General features: G+C 44.4%; 1 protein-coding gene across 5 annotated transcripts in view; it reads right to left on the reverse strand.

The window, feature by feature from the left end:
• USP45 (ubiquitin specific peptidase 45) overlaps positions 1-22,011 on the reverse strand; it is a 254,120-nt gene that overhangs the window by 154,745 nt on the left and 77,364 nt on the right. For all 5 annotated transcript variants that reach the window (XM_068231216.1, XM_068231218.1, XM_068231215.1 and 2 more), the window contains one exon: positions 17,469-17,572. In XM_068231216.1, coding sequence (XP_068087317.1) covers positions 17,469-17,572 — 104 coding nt within the window. The remainder of the gene's footprint in view (positions 1-17,468; positions 17,573-22,011) is intronic.

The following is a 22,011-nucleotide window of genomic DNA, read 5'->3' on the forward strand; positions in this document are numbered from 1 at the left end:
AAACTCCTTGAGCGTCTGGTTCACAAACGCCTGACCCAGTACCTCAATGCTAACTCACTGCTAGACCCACTCCAATCTGGATTTCGGCCTGCCCACTCAACCGAAACTGCTCTCACCAAAGTGGTCAACGACCTTGCCTTAGCTAAAGCTGAAGGTAAATACTCCATTCTCCTCCTCCTTGACCTGTCAGCAGCTTTTGACACAGTAGATTATCCCCTACTCCTCCAGTCCCTCCAGTCCTTGGGCATTCACGATCTCGCCCTGTCCTGGCTTTCATCCTACCTCTCCAACCGCTCCTTCACGACCACCTTCAATGAGTCCTCGTCCACCCCCAACCACCTCTCGGTGGGAGTCCCCCAAGGTTCGGTCCTTGGCCCCCTACTGTTCACCCTATACACATCCTCCATTGGCAAGGTTATCTCCTCCATGGGTTTTAACTACCATCTGTATGCAGATGACACCCAGATCTACCTCCACACCCCTGACATATCCACCACTACCATGGACAAGGTCTCCTCCTGCCTATCCGCCATCTCCTCCTGGATGTCTGCTAGGTTCCTGAAACTAAATCTAGACAAAACGGAATTTATGATCTTCCCACCCCGGCCATCCACGAATCTCCCAGATGTGCATGTCACTGTTAACCACACTACCATTCGCCCTACCTCTCAAGCCCGCTGTCTGGGTGTCACCCTGGACTCCGCACTCTCCTTCACTTCCCACATCCAAAACCTCACAAAGTCCTGCAACTTCCACCTTCGTAACATCTGTAAGATTCGCCCTTTCCTGACCTCTGCCACCACCAAACTCCTCATCCATGCCCTCATAATTTCCCGCCTTGACTACTGCAATGCCCTGCTGTCTGGTCTCCCTATGACCCGAACAGCCCCACTGCAGTCCATCATGAATGCGGCAGCCAGAATTATCCACTGCTCCCATCGCTCCACCACGGCAGATCCCCTCCTAGAATCCCTCCACTGGCTTCCTATCCAGTCCAGAATCAGATTCAAGATATTGTGTCTGACCTACAAATCTGTCCACAAAACCTGTCCAACCTACATTTCCGATCTTACTCAGAGGTACACACCTAGCCGCTCACTCCGCTCTTCCAATGAACTTCGCCTAACCGCCCCCCGCATCACCCAGTCCCATGCACGCTTCCAGGACTTCTCAAGAGCTGCTCCAACACTATGGAACTCCCTACCTCCACCGATTAGGGCAGCCCCCTCCTTCAACATCTTCAAGAAAGCCCTCAAAACTCACCTTTTCACTCTGGCCTACTACACCTCACAAGTGCTCTAAACCTACAGCTGAACTCTGGTCCCCTACCATTCGTGTCCTTACCTCTCCCTCTAGATTGTAAGCCTTTGGGCAGGGTCCTCCTCCTTTTGTGTCCTACCTGATCTGGCACCTCCATTACTGTGAACCCATGCCATGCATTTGAGTGAACCTAACTTGCCTAATCTCCATGCTTCATCCAGTGACTGACTAAGCATTACCTGGTACTCATACTGTGCTGCGTGATCTGTTTTTTCTTGTATTCCTGTATTGTCATATTGCTGTATGTCACCCCTAAATATTGTCTGTAACCTAAATTAATGTTCAGCGCTGCGTAATATGTTGGCGCTTTATAAATACAATAAATAATAATAATAATAATAATAATGTTGTGTATCCATGCTCTGAATGCAAAAATCGATCGAATGATACGTGAACAGTAGCAGATTCCTGTGCGGTCTACCGATATCTTGCATCCTGCTCGATTGAGTAAGCTGGTTGATTCAACAGGCTATCAGCCACTTTTCATGGGCTTTCTGGAACACCCTCGATTCGATAAAATGATCGAATTAAATGGTCGTACTGCAAAATCGCTAGATGTATGGGCACCTTAAGGGGGGAAAATGTCTGAAAGCCAAAAGCGGAGGTTGCCATACTACTGTGCAAGCAGCTGCACTCGACAATCATCTGTTATCCCCAAGTAGACATACGGGGGGAGGGAGCAGAGGGAGGTGACCCTTGACTTACAATATCATAGTAGCAGAGACTTTTTCTTTCCAGGTAAAAGCAACCAAATGACGTTGCAGTATTTTGGGGGAGCTCAAAACTGATGTTAGACAACAGTTGAGACATTAAACTACAACTTCTAAAGCAACTTGATAACGAACTTCTCTAAGGACCACTTTACAAAAAATGTTCAATGTACTCTGAAGTGCTGCAGTAGATGAGTTATCACCATCTACATGTAAAATAAGAACAGACAGTATACTTACAATAAACTATAGGGGGTTATTCCTGTTTTCATACAAAAACAAAAAAAGAGAAGTAGATAAAAGCTCAGTGTGTGGCTGTTTGAAATGGCTTCCCGAGTGGACAGATATCACTTGGTGGGCTGTTTGGAACAGCAGTATTTTGCTTGCATCCTAATTAGAAGCCAGGGACCAGGCCCTAGCAGTCTAGCAGCAGGAGGTGTTGTCCTGTATTGTGCCAATGTTCGTAGCCATGGGATGCATAATAATCCAAACATTTGTATAGCGCTTTTCTCCTGTCGGACTCAAAGCACTCAAGAGCTGCAGCCACTGGGACGCGCTCAGGAGGCCACCCTGCAGTGTTAGGGAGTCTTGCCTTGAACTCCTTACTGAATAGGTACTTGACCTAGCCAGGATTCGAACCCTGGTCTCCCATGTCAAAGGCGGAACCCTTAACCAGTACACTATCCAGCCACTATGCATGCAAACAACTGCTGTTCCGAGCAAACAGCCCACCAATTCAGGTGAGATCTGTCCACTAGGGCAGCCATTTAAAAACAGCCATACACTGTGAGCGCTTCTCTGTTCTTTGATATTGTAAATTAATCCCCTCAAATCCTCGGGGCAAAATGCGGGGAGCGCTTCCTGTAAGAGGCAGAGCTTTGTGCTGTAGCTCTGCCTCTACTCTCGTCAATCCCCATTGATTGCCGCCTCTCCCCGCTCCTCTCAGTCTTTTTTTTACTGAGAGGGGTGGGGAGAGGGACCGCGATCAGCGGGGATTGACGCTAATGGAGTCAGAGCTACCGTGCTAAGCTCTGCCTTATGAAAGCGGGAATGCAACGTTTTAGCACTGCTGATATTGCTAAAGATAAGTGTCTAATAAAAAGATGATTTTTAGAAGGCTTCAGACTCTCTTTAAATATTATGTGCGCATGAGGAACAACCATGCGTGCATTCTGTAGAACAATGTTGTTTAAAGGACATTGTACGCATGTGGCCGACTCCATAATATCTGCCTAACAGTTGTCTGAGTTCATCCGCTGGATGGATCGGGCAAAATGCCCAATATCGGTTGCTCAACTTAGCTTTTGACTACATTTTTGTTTACATGATTGCTGTCCAATACGGCTAAATGTGTAGTTTGCCAGACGTTTCAAACGTGATTAGTGAGTGTATGAGGCTTTAGTTATTATTTTTGCCTTAAAGAGACTCTGTAACACAATTTTCAGCCTTATTTCTTCTATCCTATATCTGTTCTAATGTGGTCTGTCTTACTGCAGCCTTTTTTAGTTGCACAGTGGCTGTAGTATCTCTGTTATATCATCTAATCTTCTTTCCCTTGTCAGCTTTGTCGGCTTAGGTAGGAATGTTCTGCTCTGCTGTTATAGGTAGAAGTTATACACACCCTCTCCACGCCCCCTGCAGGCTCTGTACGAGTCACAGACTGAGCTTCTCTCAGCCTATCACATGCTGGTTAGCAGCCATGTGTTTTGTTTATAAACACTGCCTAAAACTGGCAATTACAAGCCAGGATAGCAGCAGGGAGTGGCAGAAGCAGCAAAGAGGGGCCCAGGAGAACATAATGAATATAATGGTATGCTTTTTATTGTAAGAATTTTAGAGTACAGATTCTCTTTAAAGAAAAAGTGACACCCACGCTAACCTAGAAATAAAAAACACATATATAAGTAGATAGATACTAGTTCTACTTACATAACAGATGAATTGCACCATCCACATTATGATTCATGTGAATTTTATAAAGGAAAAGCAGAGAATCCGATTTTAGGCAGTTTCCAACTTTGTTACCTTTGACTTCCTGACATTTCCTCTCTAATTTTTTTCTACTCTTGCTAATTGTGTATTTGTTACCTGCCCTCCTCCCAGAGTCTTTAGACACTCCCACTGAGGTCTATACTAGGAAGTGCACTGTCTTATGTCATTAGGAGGAGGAACTAAAGGTAAGAGAAGGAATATATTATAGATAAAAAGACCACCAGCATGCAACTGTTTGGCAATTGCACTTAAAGGGCCAGTGCTCCTAAGATATGCGATAACTCCGAATCATAACAGCAAAGAAATTTTTGAATGCAGGATTAGCATCTTTATCATTTAATATACTCATCAGTTGCTGTTGAAATTTGATTTTTATGGTGACAATCCCGCTTTAATGCAGTGATTAGAACCAGGCTCTGACACACCTACCTGACAGTTTCTAATAGGAACACAAGAGAAATGCATAATCAAACACAAGTAAAGTGGGTTGATTATGGGCACCACCTTGAAAGAGGAGAACTACTGTATGTGACTGCAGCGCTCAAGCACCTGTGTCAAGACAGGAGAAAAGCACTATACAAACGTTAGCATTATTATTATTTATTCCTTGCAATATATAGTATTGAACTGAAGGAATTGCTTTTTCCTTAAAGTGGAATTTAGGCATGTGCCTCATAGAAACACGAGTCCTTCACAAATAGTACAAGCTTTTCAAAACAAGGTTCTTCGGTATTTCACAGCAAGGCAGCTGTTTTTCTCTAAAGGCTAAAAGGAACAGTAAAAATGTCATCCCATACAGCCTTCTATGTAGGAGTTATAGAGAAATGATTACACAGAAGGCGGTACTCTGACCTTTCAATTGTCGAGGAAAGAAAGTTAAAAAAAAATCTCTATTAGTTTTGATCTATATTGTAGGCTAGTGTCTGTTTTAATATTCTGGAGATTTTACGGTAGCTTACCTCGGCTGCATTATTCTTTTAAATTGAATTTGTTTGTTTTTGCCACTTGCTGATAAACCATTTCAGATAACGACATTCAGAATATCTTAATTACCTTATTTAGCAAGCAATTCATAAAAACTAAAATTTGCTTTCTTTTGTGTGAATTGAAAATAAAGGGCAGGAAGATGCTTGTCTTTATTATTATAAGTATGGTATGTAGAGGCTGGCACATCCCATACAATCCTTCGTTTCATATAAAATTTCAAGCCAACATTTCAGAACCATGCAAGGTTCCTTTTTCAAGGCATTTATCTGTCTGCCGTACATATGACTAAGCGTATTAGTACCTGATTGGGCTAGACCGCCTCAAAGCACTCAGAGTCTGTGATATGAACTAGGCAAGCAGCAGCTACCCCAATCGGCCACTAATATGTTTAGTCATTTGTGCAGTTGACAGATGAATGCCTCGATAAAGGGACCCTGCGTGGTTCCGAAATGTTGGCTAGAAATTTTATGTGAAACAAAGAATTGTATGGGATGTGCCAGTCTCTACATACATATGTTCCATAGGGGCGTCATCCCCTTTTATTTCTGTAACAACCTACAAGGTTTCATCCTACCGTGAGAGCGAGACAATCCATCTAAATCTAGAGTAGTTCTTTATTATTATTATTATTATTATAGGATGAAATGGTTCTGTAGAACAGTGTTCCCCAACCTTGTCCTTACGGCCCACCAACAGTGCATATTTTGTGGAAATACACACAGGTAGCTAATCAGCTCTACTGAGGCACTAATTACCTCACCTGTGTATGTTTGTGGATTGCTGCAAAACCTGCACTGTTGAGGTAGTGCTGAAATTCAATTTACTGCTGGATGATGCCTCACCCTCCCCAGTAGCTCCAGTCTGTTTTGCAGGGAGAGACCTCTTGTGTGGTACACTAGCAACACTACTACAATTACTCCCCAACTGACTTCTATAAGTTTTAGTCGGAGTGTGCATAAAAATAGGTTTACCCCACAGACTCCAGTGGATAATGTTTTTACATGCAAAGCAGTAGCAACAAAAGCAGCAAGGGCAAGAGATCAAAGCTGCATTGGGTGTTTGTAAATGCATCCCAAGGTAGACATTTTATGAGAATGGGTCAGCAACTCCAAAGGAATTTATATAGATCTCGGTACCCCTAAGCCAGCTACTGTACTCCTAACCCTAGGGGTCTCCCCCTGACTCCTCCCCGGGGCCCATGCACAATGTGTGGCTTTATTGTAATAGCTCTCCTGTCCTGGTGCACTGCTCCATCCGTGCTCTGTCTTCATCCCCGCTGCCTGCCTCTTATCCATGCCACACAGTTTACACGGAAATAACCTTTGCCGGGTCATGGAAAAGAGGCAGGCAGTGGGGATGAAGCTAGAGCATGGATGGAGCAGCACACAGGGACAGATTAAATATTACAAAGCATCCACACATTGTGCAGGGGCCCCTGGGACTCATGAGCAGTTGGGGGGATTGGCGGCAGAGGGATCCAGCGGCAGTCGGGGGCCCTGTGGCAACTGCGAATGGAGTGGGTGGAGGGAGGAGCAGTGGCAATCAGGGATACTTAAGAAGATGCAAAGAATTTCAGGTTGGTTGCCAATTTCGTGCAGATTGTATGCACCTTGAAAGTAGACCAATCAGCTTAATTTGCTGCTGAACATGATTGGTCCAATTTCAAGCTTGCATCTTATTGACCATCTCTGGAGTAGTAGTTAATGACTCTTAATGAGGCCTCTGCAGAAGAGAGTATAGCAAGGTAGTAAATCAATCACTACCCCTGATCTATTAATGACTGGGAAGCGATCAATCTGAAGTGAGTGAGTGAGTGAGAGAGAATGAGTATAGCAGAATTACAAAAATTATGGAAAAGTGTTTATGCACTTTAAATATACAGTACCATGAACATGTGTGCACTTTTATGTGAAATGTGATCGCAAAGTAACACATAAAACAAACCTGTGAACTATTGTCTTGCTGCTAACAAAGAGCTGTCATAATGTTCTCATCTTATACTGGTTGAGCAGTTACCAGGATGCATTTTATATATTTCAATAAGGTGATTTGAAAGAGCTGTCTGGATTATAAGAAAGCAAACAATGAAAAATAGAATACAATGCCTAGAGAGCTGAATATAGACGTGTTTCACGATAAAGGAAATCTGCTGAATTAAAAAGTCATCTTGGTGACCTGTTGCCTTCACCTTACCATCCTAGCAAATGTTGCTTTGTGTCTAAGTGCGCAGAGACAATCAAATACATTCAGTACCTATACAAGAAAATCTACATCAACAGGGCTGGCCTTTTTATAAACTGAATTTACAGGGAAGGGAAAAAGAATAGATGGGCTAGAGACAAGCAGAACAAGCAAGAACTACTTCAGAGGTATCATGTGAATTAGAAGTGAGAGTAGAGATAAGGGTGATAAAGAGATAATAAAAGTAGGTTTCTGCGTGAACCATATTAATAAGTGCTGTGCATAAATCAAATTACGGTACTTGGCACAGTCGCATAATTAAATAATATTTTACCAAGATAATGTAAAAAAGTGTTCACAAACTTGTCTATGAAATATGAAAAAAGTCACAATATTCAAAGGAATCTACAAACTCAAATATGGCTGTACCAGACTCAAAGCCGTTCTCTGAAGGCTTGTCAATTAAAGCGGATGAAAAACTAACTAGAACAAGTAACTTGTCTATATATCTTATCTAAAGTTTAGAAAGTTTACACAGCAAATCTAGCTGTAGACAGCTTCAACAGTTTATGTTTATCTATTCCTGTGATACAATGAGAGCAGCCATGTTTTGTTTGTCACATTACACATAGGCAAGCTCCAACTGCATCTCCAGCCCTCAGCTCACTTCCCTCTCCTCCTCCCTCCTCCCCTCTGCCTCTAAAATCTCTGGCTAGTAACCTCCTCCTCCTGCCCAGACTGAGCTCCCATAAGCCCTTGCTACATGAAGTGCCAAGGCACTTTGAGCTGTGGGTGAGGCTTGTTTAGTTTATAGGGAATTAGAGTAATAAAACAAAAAAATATTTGGCTTGAGGAATGCCCAATAAACTATATGTAAGGAACACAATTATGCAATGAGTAAAAGTTTATCTCGTATCCACTTTAACCTTGGATTGAACATCATCCCAGTCAGTAGCAGATATCCCCTTTCCCACGAGAAATCTTTTCCCTTTCTCAAATAGATCATCGGGGGGTCAGTATGGCTGATATTATAGTGAAACTCCTCCCACAGTGTAATGTCATGACTATGGTCCTGACAGTTTGAGGTCTCTGAACCTCAATGCATTGTGAGAAATAACAGCTTTTACCAACTGCCAGGCAAGCAATATCTCCCTGTGTGCATAGAATCTGACAGGTCTAAAGAGGTTACCACCTGTGATACATTTCAGAATGTAAATCAGGGAGAGGAAAGATTTTACAATGAGCAAACACCGACTAAATATTTAAATGAATATTGTGAAAAAGAAGCAATTTTATTCATTACGTAATTTTGTACTACAGTTCCACTTTAGGTTGCATTAAGTTTGAACATCCTGCTCCTCTGTAGCTTCAGATATGAACTTCGATCTCAGAGAATACATGAAGTCTCCCCAAAGCAGCAAGCTCAGAAAACTTTGCAGCTAGTGTATTGGATATCTTTTAAAATATTATTAAAGCACAATACCGCAGTTTCTCTTTTGATATATTGTAGCAAAGATCCGCTCCGTCTAAAACAGGGGTGTCAGACTCAGTCACTTAAGGGGCAAAAATCGAAAACATAGTCTAAGTCACGTGCCAAATTGTTTATTACGATTCCAAATTTATTGAACAGTCTCAAACTATAGTGACCGTGGGAGTCCCATTCCTCTCCCTTCTGCAGAGTATCCCAGTGAAACAATTTAATTTCCACTTGCCTCCATGACAGGTCCACCAGGAGATTATCCGGCCCATCCCTGGTACAGATCAAATTTAAATACCACCTCCTACCTCTTATCTTTAGTGTTCATCCTGTCTATTGGATAGGACAGATATATTTCCTGGACCTGCCAGGAGGTCCAGAGCAGAGGGTAAGGGCTGGAGACCTGCCTGCTGGCCTGGGGAGAACAGAGTCGGGGATCCCAGGCTGCCAGGTAGAAGCCTGCGTGGGTCCACTTTTTCATACCCGCACCCGACCCACACCTGCGACCCGCTACCCGCACCCGACCCGCTTTTTGGTGAGTTTGATACCCGTAACCCGACCCGGACCCACAGAAACGCTACCCGCACCCGACCCGCAACCCGCAGGCCCGCTACCCGACCCGCTACCAGCTTTTTTAAAAAAGCGGGCTTCTAAAGTGCACATTTGCACTATAAAGTGCATGGTTGTCCCCCAGTGTAGCCAGCATAGTTGTCCCCCAGTGCAGCCAGCATAGTTGTCCCCCAGTGCAGCCAGCATAGTTGTCCCCCAGTGCAGCCAGCATAGTTGTCCCCCAGTGCAGCCAGCATAGTTGTCCCCCAGTGCAGCCAGCATAGTTGTCCCCCAGTGCAGCCAGCATAGTTGTCCCCCAGTGCAGCCAGGATAGTTGTCCCCCAGTGCAGCCAGGATAGTTGTCCCCCAGTGCAGCCAGGATAGTTGTCCACCAGTGCAGCCAGGATAGTTGTCCCCCAGTGCAGCCAGGATAGTTGTCCCCAGTGCAGCCAGCATAGTTGTCCCCCAGTGCAGCCAGCATAGTTGTCCCCCAGTTGCTGCCAGAACCCCCCCCTCCTCTCTCACCTGGGTCCCCTCCTTCAAAATAGCGGCGGCGCTACGGGCGGAGGATTACTCACCTAACTTCCGCGTTCCAAGCACCGGCAGCGTCCCCTCGTCACAGGTCTCCGCCTTCAATGCCGCCCACTGTGCTTCCGCCAATCAGGAAGCACAGTGGGCGGCATTGAAGGCGGAGACCTGTGACGAGGGGACGCTGCCGGTGCTTGGAACGGAAGTTAGAAGGTGAGTAATCCTCCGCCCGCCCGCAGCGCTGCCGCTATTCTGGAGGGGGAGAGAGCTAAAGGAGGGTACCCAGGTGAAGGGGGGTGGGTTCTGGCCCCCCTCCCCGCCGCTGCCCCAACTGCCTCTCCTTCCAGCGACTCTTCCCCTCCTCGCTACCCGCACACCGCTACCCGCAACCCAACTCCGCCCCCAACATCAATTCGGGTGCCCGAACCCGACCCGCATTTCAGGTAACCCGCGGGTACACGACCCGCTGCAGGCCTCTACTGCCAGGTTGCACTGGCAGGCTGCAGGTTTCCAGTAGATGTGCTGTTCGGTGGAAGTGGGCGTTTTTTTACCATATGCTTGCAGCGCAGAGGGAAGCGCTGAAGCAGGCAGGCGGACGTGCATTCCATTGCGGGCTTCCGGCAGAAGGAGAAGCACGGAACATCCGATGGCTGGGGGCGGACCAAGGCCCCATGTAGAACGCCGCGCTGAGCAAGATCTGATTTAAAAGCAAACATGAGAGGCAGAGCAGCGTTGTTGCAGCTGGGAGCTGATAGCTGCAAAGGATCCGCCGCTCCTTTTCATCCACCATGGAGCAAACCTCCTCTCAGGGCCGGGACCCAGCCGCTCACACCAGTACAGACCAGGTAAGGTTTTCTTGTACTGGAATAGGTGCAGCAAGCTTGTTTGCTTGGATGGTGCAGCCTAGTAATGGGGGTCTTTTATGTTTAATTTCAGAACCTAAGGCCTGCTAAATCCTCTGATGACTCTGAATGTGGGATTAGTCATAAGAAGCTTGCTGCATCCTATCCCAGACCTTTGTGCAATGCCTGTACTTTATCTGTGGTAAAGCATGAAAGTGAAAACATGTTTAAAGTCATGCTTTCCAAATTTCAGGAACAACTTTCTGAAAAAGTTTTTTGTTTCCAAAGATCCTTCTGCATTACCTTCTACCTCTGCAGTATCCCAGCCTATCGAGGCTAGTGATATACCCAAGGCATTTCAGGCTCCAGGGGTTTTGGAGTCCTGTTTGTAGGAAGCAGAGCCAGCTGGGGGTCCTATGGTCAGGAAGATGAGACACCCAGAAGCTCCTCAACGGGGAAATTTAAATTGCTCCCCGATCAATCAGAGGAATTGTTGGAAAATATATGCTCTGCATTGAATATTCAGACTGAAGTTCAGAAACTTCAGTCTGGATTCAATCCCAGGTCTATCATCTGCAATTCAAAGCTCTCCCGCTTGGGATTTCAAGTCCGCTTGGGATTTCAAGTGCTCCCAGGATCTTTACAAAGATCATGATGGAGGTAGCAGCTTTTTTGAGAATGCAGAAAATTATTCTAGTTCCTTATCTAGTCAATCTTCTGATAGCTGCAAAAACGAGAGAGACTCTCCAGGACCATATTCAGATTGTGCTAGCAGCTCTGAAGGACTTGGGATGGATTCTGAACCTATAGAAATCTGATCTAATTCCGGGACAGAAAAAGCGTTTTCTGGGAGTCTCACTGGATTCGGCTCTACAGATCATCTAATTGAGAGTGCACAGACATTTCTGAGAGCAAAGTCTATCACAGTAAGACAAGCTATGTGTCTCCTGGGAAAATTTTCAGCCTGTGTCCTAGCTGTCACTTGGGCACAGGCAAAATACAGAGTATTTCAACTGGCAATCCTGTGTCAGTGGTCAGGCAAAGAGGAAGATCTAGAGAAAACAATCTGGTTGTCGGATCCAGTGAGACTCTCCCTAATGTGGTAGAATTCCCATCCAAACTTGCTAAAAGGAGTAAGGTGGATAGCTCAAGATCCACTAGTCATTACAACAGACGCAAGCCTCTGGGGTTGGGGAGCGCAGCTGGGACAGTATTGTATACAGGACAAATGGTCTCTCCTAGAGAAAACATTCTCCTCAAACCACAGAGGAATACTCAGAAATTTGAAAATCTGTTAGTAAATAGAAATGTGATCATCCAGTCAGACAATCAGACGTCTGTTGCTCATATAAACAAGCAAGGGGAGACTCACAGTCCACCCCTGATCTCTCGCTCTCTCCAGATATTCAGCTGGACAGAGAACAAGGATCTTTCCTTGAAATCGGTTCACCTCAAAAGAAAGGACAATGTTTTAGCAGATTGGTTGAGTCGCAAACAATTACTTCAAAAGCAACTGGTGTCTGAACAAGGATGTACCATATTTTTCGGACTATAAGACGCACTTTTTCTCCCCCAAAAGTGGGGAGAAAAAGTTCCTGCGTCTTATAGTCCGAATGTGCGGCCAGATGTCCCCTACAAGCAGGTGCAGGACGTACTGGAAGCCCTCACCTATTCAGTCGCGGGCTCCGAGACCTGCATCCTGCTTCCTCCTTCTGTGGCCACCGTCTCCCCTCCTTTCCTGTCCCCGGCAAGCTCTTTCATTCTTGGAACTGCAAGTCACACTCGCAGTGACGCAGACTCGGCGGACATCGGGACATCGGTGGCTATGATTCCAATGGCCAATAGCTGGAACTGCCCACGTGACTCCACCTCCCGTATCGGCTCCAGTCTTCACCGCCGATGCCTTGCTGCTCAATCGCTGCTGCAACAGGAACCTGGACATCGGCGGCTTTGTGTCACGTGGGCCATCAGCTGGAGCTGCCCACGTGACTCCATCTCCTGCAGCGGCTCCAGTCTTCACCGCCGATGCCCTGCTGCTCAACCGCCGCTGCCACCAGGACATCGGCAACTCCAGTTCCTGCCGTGGCTGCGGCATGGCTATGAGGGATATATGCCCGGATATTACAGCACGACCCTGCCAGACTGCAGAAAATGCCGTCCCCATCGCCAGTATCCCAGGATCCTAGTAGCAAGCCCTCTCCCCTAGGATCGGTAGGTATGAAAAATGCATTGTTTGCTTAGTGTAGGTAGTGGGGGCACTATAGTTTAGTGTATGTAGTGGGGGCATTATAGTTTAGTGTAGGTAGTGGGGGCAGCAGGGTTTAATGTAGTGTAGTCAGTGAGGCAGCAGGAGTTAGTGTAGCTGCTGGGACAGCAAGGGTTAATGTTAGGTAGTTCAGCTAGTGGAGCAGCAGCAGAGTTAGCGTAGCTGGGCAGTGTAACTTAGGTAGGGACAGTTTGGGGGAAAAGGTCCATAAGATGCCCCGGGACCATAGACGCACCAGGTTTAGTATGTATGTATGTATGTATGTATGTATGTATGTATGTATGTATGTATGTATGTATGTATGTATGTATGTATGTATGTATATTATATTATATATATATATACACACACATATACATATATTCCCCCTCCCCCCTCCCCCCCGATTTTTGTCCTAGGTGCGTCTTATAGTGCGGAGCGTCTTATAGTCTGAAAAATACAGTATTTACAATAATCTGCAGCAAGTGGGGTCTGCCATCCATAGACCCATTTGCTGCCTGGGACAATGCGTTTCTTCCCATATTCTGCTCCCTCAACCCCAGAGGTTTCCCAGAGTGTGTGGACGCTTTTCTGCTGGACTGGGGACTGAAGAATGTGTAGGTGTGTGTGTGTCTAACTAAGTAAATGGGGGGATTGGAGATTTGCTGCTTCCAATGATGGACATTGGAAGCTCTCAAGGATCACATAAAATGGCAAGGAGGGCCGCATTCGGCCCACAGGCCTCGGGTTTCACACCTGCGGTCTAAAAGAATAATCTATTTAAGGCCTCTTGCACACTGCACGCGATTCCGATTCAGATTCCGCTTTTTAATCAGTTTTTACATCCGATTCAGATTCCGATTTGCAGTGTGCAGGGAGCAAACTGCAAATCAGAATCTGAATCGGATGTAAAAACTGATTAAAAAGCGGAATCTGAATCGGAATCGCGTGCAGTGTGCAAGACGCCTAAAACTTCTTAAAATCATGTAGATCAATCAACATTTTCGGGATACAATTAAGAGTTCTTGCATGTTACAGTATGGTAGATCACAGTGATGCATGATGTTTCGAACCAAGTTCTTTTTCAAGCGCAGGACTTTCTACCATTGTATAGCATGTCCCGAGCTTAAAGAGACTCCGTAACAAAAATTGCATCCTGTTTTTTATCATCCTACAAGTTCCAAAAGCTATTCTAATGTGTTCTGGCTTACTGCAGCACTTTGTATTATCACAGTCTCTGTAATAAATCAACTTATCTCTCTCTTGTCAGACTTGTCAGGCCTGTGTCTGGAAGGCTGCCAAGTTGTTCAGTGTTGTGGTTCTGCTATGAACTCCCCCTTCCAGGCCCCTCTATGCACACTGCCTGTGTGTTATTTAGATTAGAGCAGCTTCTCTCTTCTCTCTTATCTTTTACAAGCTGGATAAATCGTCCTCTGAGCTGGCTGGGCTTTCACATAGTGAGGAATTACAGACAATGGCAAAGCTGTTTGCAGGAAGAAAAGAGCAGCCTGAAACTTCAGTGCATGAGAGATGCAGGGGGAAAGAAACACACAAATGATCTCTTGAGATTCAAAAGGAAGGCTGTATACAGTCTGCTTGTGTATGGATGTATTTTCTATGTGTGGGCATACTGTACATCAACCTACTTCCTGTTTTGGTGGCCATTTTGTTTGTTTATAAACAAACTTTTTAAAACTGTTTTTAACCACTTTTAATGCGGCGGGGAGCGGCGAAATTGTGACAGAGGGTAATAGGAGATGTCCCCTAACGCACTGGTATGTTTACTTTTGTGTGATTTTAACAATACAGATTCTCTTTAATAAAGGACTTGGCTAGAAACACCCAGCATATTTTTATCATGCTAGAACTCTTAATTGTATCCCTAAAATGTCAATTAACGTGCATGATTTTAAGAAGATTATTTTTTTTTAGACGGTGCAGATCCTTGCTACATTATATGGAGTGTAAAATGTCCCTGTGGCACCAGGGGTGGATCCAGCACATCATAATTATTAGCACGTTCTAAAACGTCAATTATTTAAAAGGCTATAGTAGGAAGGTGACAACAGTAGCTTAGCTATAAAGGCTAGTGTAAATTGTGACAAGCATGGGGAGCTGCATTAATGGTGGAGTCTGAATGCAATTTTGCACAACCCAAAATGGATTCCATGCATTTTTACTAGGAGTTTACCCTAAAAGGCAATGGTTAAGGGCTCTGCCTCTGACACAGGAGACCTGGGTTCAAATCTCGGCTCTTCCTGTTCAGTAAGCCAGCCCCTATTCAGTAAGGAGTTCTTGGGCGGGACTCCCTAACACTGCTACTGCCTACTACTGAGTGCGCTGTAGTGGCTGCCTCACAAGCGCTTTGAGTCCAACAGGAGAAAAGCGCTTAAAAAATACTGGAATTATTATTATAGTGTATTATATATTTATATAGCGCTGACATTCTGCAGTGTGCTACAGAGTACATAGTCATGTCACCGACTGTCCCTCAGGCGTTCATAAACTAATCCTGTACCATAGTCATAGTCATATGTCCTGCCTTACTATTATTATCTATTTTTTTGTCTATTTGCATCAGTATTTAACAATGAACAGAAGAAATATACGAACAGAAGAAATATACGAAAATATGGCAGTACAATTGAGTAGAGTGTCACAGTGCTCCATGTTAAAATATTTCTGAAGAAACATTGGTGATCATTTAACTGAAAATAAATGAACAGTTAAACATGTAGGTTGGATGAGAGGCAAACCAGTAATGGTTAGGAATAGAGAAGTCAATTCCTCTGCAAGGGTGGAGTAAGGCATAGCCTAGGCATATACACGAGGAAGTTACCCTTAGTTATGCCACAAATTTATGTAACCTAGTATTGCATAGCAGGAATCCTAATCTCAGGCCTGAGAGTTATCAGGTAGATCTGGATTTGCCAAAAAAAAGATCTGCTAAATCAAAGGAGTAGAAAGTGGGGAAGGGACAGAAGAGGGATAGACCTCTACATCACTCACTTTTCTGTCATGATTATTATCTATTTATATAGCTCTGACATCTTCTGTAGTGCTCTATTATTATGATTATTATTTAGTATTTATATAGCGCCGACATCTTCTGCAGCACTTTACAGAGTATATTTAGTCTCGTTACTAACTGTCCCTCAGATTTCAACATCTGTACCATTGTCATATATCCATCTTATGCTGGGTACACACTGAGATTTTCTAGCCGATTTACTGTCAGATCGATTATTTCCAATATGTCAGATTTGCTTTCCGTTCAATTTCTAAGCATTTTTCGATCGATTTCCATTAACTTTAATAGGAAATCGATCGGAAAATGCTCGGAAATCGATCCGAAAGCAATTCGGACATGTTGGAAATAATCGATCTGACAGTAAATCGGCCAGAAAATCTCATAGTGTGTACCCAGCATTAGTCTAGAGCCAATTCTTAAAGAGTAACTGTCAGGCTGCAAAAGCTAATTTAAACCTCTATTCTCCTGTGTTAAACAGTTTAGAAGGAAGCCAAAAAGGCAATACTGAAGTTAAAAATCTCTCTTATTACTTCTGATGTGTGCTGAACAGCAAAGCTGTTATTCCCAAGCTCTTAAAAGTACGAGAGGCCGCATAACATACTGCAAAGCATTCTGGGGCTGCTTCTTCCCACCATGGGTCCTCCCCTCGGCTGCTAGTGAGAAGTTACAGGCTCAAGTTACAGCAGCTTGTAACTCAGCCCAGCTCACAGCACTGAAAAATCACGGCATATGTTCCGTTAGAGTATACTGCATGAGTCCCCTATTGTTCCTAGCCACATGGCTAATTAATATTCACTGCACAGTAGTGTTGTCCATTAGAATCTTTTTTGTGAGTTGAATCATCAGGAAGCAGGGAGGACATGACGACACAATTGGCTTCATAGGAGACAGACAAACATGGAACCTGCCATGAGCTGTCAGGAGCATCAATCTCTGCATATACTATATACAAATTCTGTGAAATCCAAACGTGGACAGTGAAATGCATATGTAATGTAAGTACAGCCAATATTTAGCTACTGATATATGTGTTTTTTTTCTCTGAGACCTTATACCTAACAGCTCCTCTTTAAGTGAAAGTCAATTAACTTATCTGTATGTTGTTTGGAATGTAGAAGGAAACTGGAGTGCCCAGAGGAACCCCACACAGACATCAGGAGAACATACAAACTCAGTGCAGATAATGCCCTGATCGGAGACCCAGCGCTTCAAGACAAGAGTGCTTTCCACTGCGTGACCGTGCTGCCCTCTCTACAAAGTACATAGTCATATCACTGACTGTCCCCCTAGAGGTGCTCACAGTCATATTCTGATATACCTACAATAATGTAAAACCCAATTAGGTAGGGGTAACCAATTCGTTTATCAGCATGTTTTGGGGATTTGGGAGAAAACCCATGCAAAACGGCCGTGGGACAAGAGTGTTAGTCACTATGCTGATATGCAAGAATAACATGTAAAATAAAATGGACCTCTATGATATAACCTTCGTAGCTTTCTTAATGGGACCATGACGTCCCGCCACTAAGCATTACCCACATTCCATGTCTAAATTGCCAGAAAAATAGATATAGGTTAGTGCAAAGTAAATAAAAGCAGTACTTACCAGATTACCCAGGTGTTGAGGTTGACTGCAATGCAGTGGGGCTCAGCACATGAGGATTGGAAATGTTTCAAGGAGTGCTGGCATTCTGAGTTGGCACTGCAGCCCTGTATACATACAGAATCAATGATTGGCAAAGCCAGAATATTTACATAAAAAAATTCAGGCACACAAATTTCTCAAGCATATATCAGCATTTCACAAAAAATGTTGCAATGCATACACTTCTGCATAAATAAGTGTTAATTTCTTTAGATCCAACCACCAAAATAAAGTCAACAACCAGTAAGAAAGGCCATAACAGTAAAAGGACCTCTATTCATTTCACATCTACATCTAACATTTAGCATTTGTACGGTACGGCTAAGAAATAGAACACTAGTAGCAAAGAAAAGAGTCTCACTGTTTTCCAGTGCAGGAAGAGTTAAAAAGCTTCAGTTGCAATCTATGCAAAAGAGCTTCCCTGAGCTATTTGACCCACTGGTTGTCTGCCTTTACAGTCTGACTATGTATATGTGCATTTCTTTTGCATATATTTACATATTTTGTATCAATGCAACCTATTTCTGAGCCTTCTGTCTCTGGCCCACAGATGTATGCTCCATCCCATATTGCCTGATGAAGCAGGGCCACACCTGCGAAACGCGTTGCGATGAGTCTTTGGAGTGTATATATGAATAAATGTGCTTGTTGATATAATATCAACCTCTTTTTTGTGTCTGCTTGAAGGGGGTAAGTCCACCACTGCCTCCCCCGTTTTTTTGTTATAATTTTTAGCTACTTTTTTCCTTTTGGCGTCTCTGTTCATTTCCACATCATTATATCATAAGTTTTTGGGGGGTTTTTTTGCTTCAGGTTTGCTTTAAATCTTAGCAAATAATCTTCATCCTTGTTCTTAGTAAGTGACTTTAAATTATTGTAGTCAGAAACCAGCAGGACAGCCAGGCCTCTGGTAGAGTTTATACAGGAACTATAATGGAATATAGTAGAACATAAATTATTCAGGATACCCATGTTTGACTTAATTATTCTGGTTTCAGCATCAGATTCTCTTTTTGTATCTAAAAAACTGCTGCATACTGGCATCTAACCCCTCTCTCCCAGTGATGTTTAGCCTATTCCGATATTCTGATCTTACTCAGAGGTACACACCTAGCCGCTCACGCTGCTCCTCCAATGAACTTCACCTGATCGCGCGCGCCCCCCCCCCCCGTATCACCCAGTCTCATGCACGCCTCCAGGACTTCTCAAGAGTAGCTCCAAAACTATGGAACTTCCTACCTCCACCCATTAGGGCCGCCCCCTCCTTCAAAATCTTCAAGAAGGCCCTCAAAACTCACCTTTTCACTCTGGCTTACCCCCACTCACAAGTGCCCTAAACCCACAGTTGAACTCTGGTCCCCTACCTTTCATGTCCCTACCTCTACCTCTAGATTGTAAGCCTTCGGGCAGTCCTCCTCTTTTTGTGTCCTACCTGATCATGCACCGCCATTACTGTGAACCCATGCTATGCATTTGAGTGAACTCAACTTGCCTAATCTTCATGCTCCCATCCAGTCACTGACTAAGCATTACATTGTACTCATACTGTGCTGCATGATCTGGTTTTCTTGTTTTCCTGTATTGTCGTATTGCTGTATGTCACCCCTAAATATTGTCTGTAACCTAAACGAATGTCCAGTGCTGCGTAATATGTTGGCGCTTTATAAATAAATAAAATCATCATGCAACCTTCTGCCCCAGAGCACTCTGGGAGATCATACGCTATTCCTGCTCACTTCTGAGGAACAAAATATTCCCTAGAGATTCACCTTGCCAGCAGTAAAGATGACAGTATCTCTGACACATTTAAGAACGTAAATTGAGATGGCATAAGATTTTATGAAAACAAAAATATTGACTAAATAATTTATAAGTAGTAACAGTAAACTCTGGAGTTTTCAAGCGTGAAAAACCTAACTAGATAATATCACTCACTTTAGATTTAAATGGGTTCCAATCAGACACTGTCCAATAGGTCATTCAATAATTTTGTTAAAATTATAAAATTTTATTACATCAACAATTTAAAACATGGCGCAATCACAAACCGTGTTCCTGCATAATTGCATCAGTATACAATACTCTTATGGAAAAAAAAGACATGGCAGGCAGGACAGGGTAACTGGACAGAGAAAGTGACAGGTAGGAAAAAGCCAGGGACAATGTGCTGCAAACTGAAGCCGTGTAGAAACAACCCTTAACACTGCTCAGCCAGGGTTTAACCTCCCTGGCGTTCTATTAAAATCGCCAGGGAGGCTGCGGGAGGGTTTTTTTTTTATAAAAAAAAACTATTTCATGCAGCCAACTGAAAGTTGGCTGCATGAAAGCCCACTAGAGGGCGCTCCGGAGGTGATCTTCTGATCGCCTCCGGCAGCCAGAAGTAACACGGAAGGCCGCAATGAGCGGCCTTCCGTGGTTCGCTTACCTCGCGATGAGCGGAGTGACGTCATGGACGTCAGCCGACGTCCTGACGTCAGCCGCCTCCGATCCAGCCCTTAGCGCTGGCCGGAACTATTTGTTCCGGCTGCGCAGGGCTTGGGCGGCTGGGGGGACCCCCTTTCGCCGCTGCTCGCGGCGGATCGCCGCAGAGCGGCGGCGATCAGGCAGCACACGCGGCTGGCAAAGTGCCGGCTGCGTGTGCTGCTTTTTATTCTACGAAAATCGGCCCAGCAGGGCCTGAGCGGCGACCTCCGGCGGTAATGGACGGATATATACGGATATACTCGTCCATACCGCCAAGGAGGAACCTTGGCTTTCATGCCTGAGCTGTAAGGATATCTGATAACTGGTATGCCAAGCCGCATGTGTGTTCCTAGGTAATGTGACTGAAGCAAGAGATAAGGACCAGGAACCTGCCTTGGACCAGAGCAGTGCGAGGATGCTGAGAATGTGGAAGAGGATAGCACTGGAGCTAGCTGAGCATAACACCAGAACTGTAAATGCAAAGTGTGTAATAGCTTATGCAAAGTGGATAGAAATACTAAATTAATGATGTATTAGCTGTATTATAAAATTCAGTCATTCTTTGTTGAACCCACTATTAAAATGGGGATTGGAGGTTACGGAAAAACTGCAGAGACTGGGCCACATAATCGGGAGTGGTTACATGAGGTACTAGCTTATAGTTATCAATGACTGTCTGCTGCTGGCTAGAAATGGTCAAGTCTAGGAGAACATGTGATGAGTCGGGTCAGGTGATAGATATGTAAGTCTCTGATTTGCTAGTCATGTTAAAGAGTAACTGTCAGGCTGCAAAAGCTAATTTAAACCTCTATTCTCCTGTGTTAAACAGTTTAGAAGGAAGCCAAAAAGGCAATACTGAAGTTAAAAATCTCTCTTACTTTGATGTTTGCTGAACAGCAAGGCTCGTTATTCCCAAGTTCCTAAGGAGGCCGGCAGGACGCATAACCGATACTGCAAAGCATTCTGGGGCTGCTTCTTCTCCCCAGTGCACTACCTTGGGTCCTCCCCTTCATTTCACTATCCCGCCCTAAGGCTGCTTTTACAGTGGGAAGTTACAGGCTCATGTTAGAGCAGCTTGTAACAGCAGCCTAAACTCACAGCACATGTTCCATTAGAGTATACTGCGTGAGTCCGCTATTGTTCCTAGCCACATGGCTAATTAATATTCACTGCACAGTAGTATTGTGCGGATCATGAACCATTAGGATCTTTGATCCTGATTTTTTTTGAGAGTTGGATCATAAAGAAGCAAGGTAAGGGAGGATATTACATCTCAATTGGTTTCATACAAGACAGACAAACATGGAACCTGCCATGAGCTGTCAGGAGCATCATTCTCTGCAAATACTATATAAAAATTCTGTGAAATCCAAACGTGGACAGTGAAATGCATATGTAATGTAAGTACAGCCAATATTTAGCTACTGATATATGTGTTTTTTTTCTCTGAGACGAGACCCTATACCTAACAGCTCCTCTTTAAAGTGCTAAAGCAGGATGTGATCACACCAAATCAGTTTTGCAAATCTATCAGCTGACCCAACTCATCACATGCTCCTCTACGAGTTTTCCTAGACATAACCACAAGCCCAAAACCTGTCAGTGATGGGTTTCTACTACTTACTGTAAGTGACAGCAACATAGGAGAAAAGTAATTTATAGTTCTTTTTACTCTGGAAGAAATGTACTTCTTACTTGTATGGGTTTACATATATTTTACAATTTCAAGATTTCCACGACAGTGGTCCTTTGAAGAATTTTGGGACAGTAATTAAAGAAATACTGTAGGGGGGGTCGGGGGAAAATGAGCTGAACTTACCCAGGGCTTCTAATGGTCCCCCGCAGACATCCTGTGCCCGCGCAGCCGCTCACCGATGCTCCGGCCCCGCCTCCGGTTCACTTCTGGAATTTCTGACTTTAAAGTCAGAAAACCACTGCGTCTGCGTTGCAGTGTCCTCGATCCCGCTGATGTCATCAAGAGCGCACAGCGCAGGCCCAGTATGGTCTGTGTCTGCGCAGTAAACTCCTGGTGACATCAGCG

This window comes from Hyperolius riggenbachi, chromosome 4, assembly GCF_040937935.1.
Source record: "Hyperolius riggenbachi isolate aHypRig1 chromosome 4, aHypRig1.pri, whole genome shotgun sequence".
In the NCBI taxonomy this organism is placed as follows: domain Eukaryota; kingdom Metazoa; phylum Chordata; class Amphibia; order Anura; family Hyperoliidae; genus Hyperolius; species Hyperolius riggenbachi.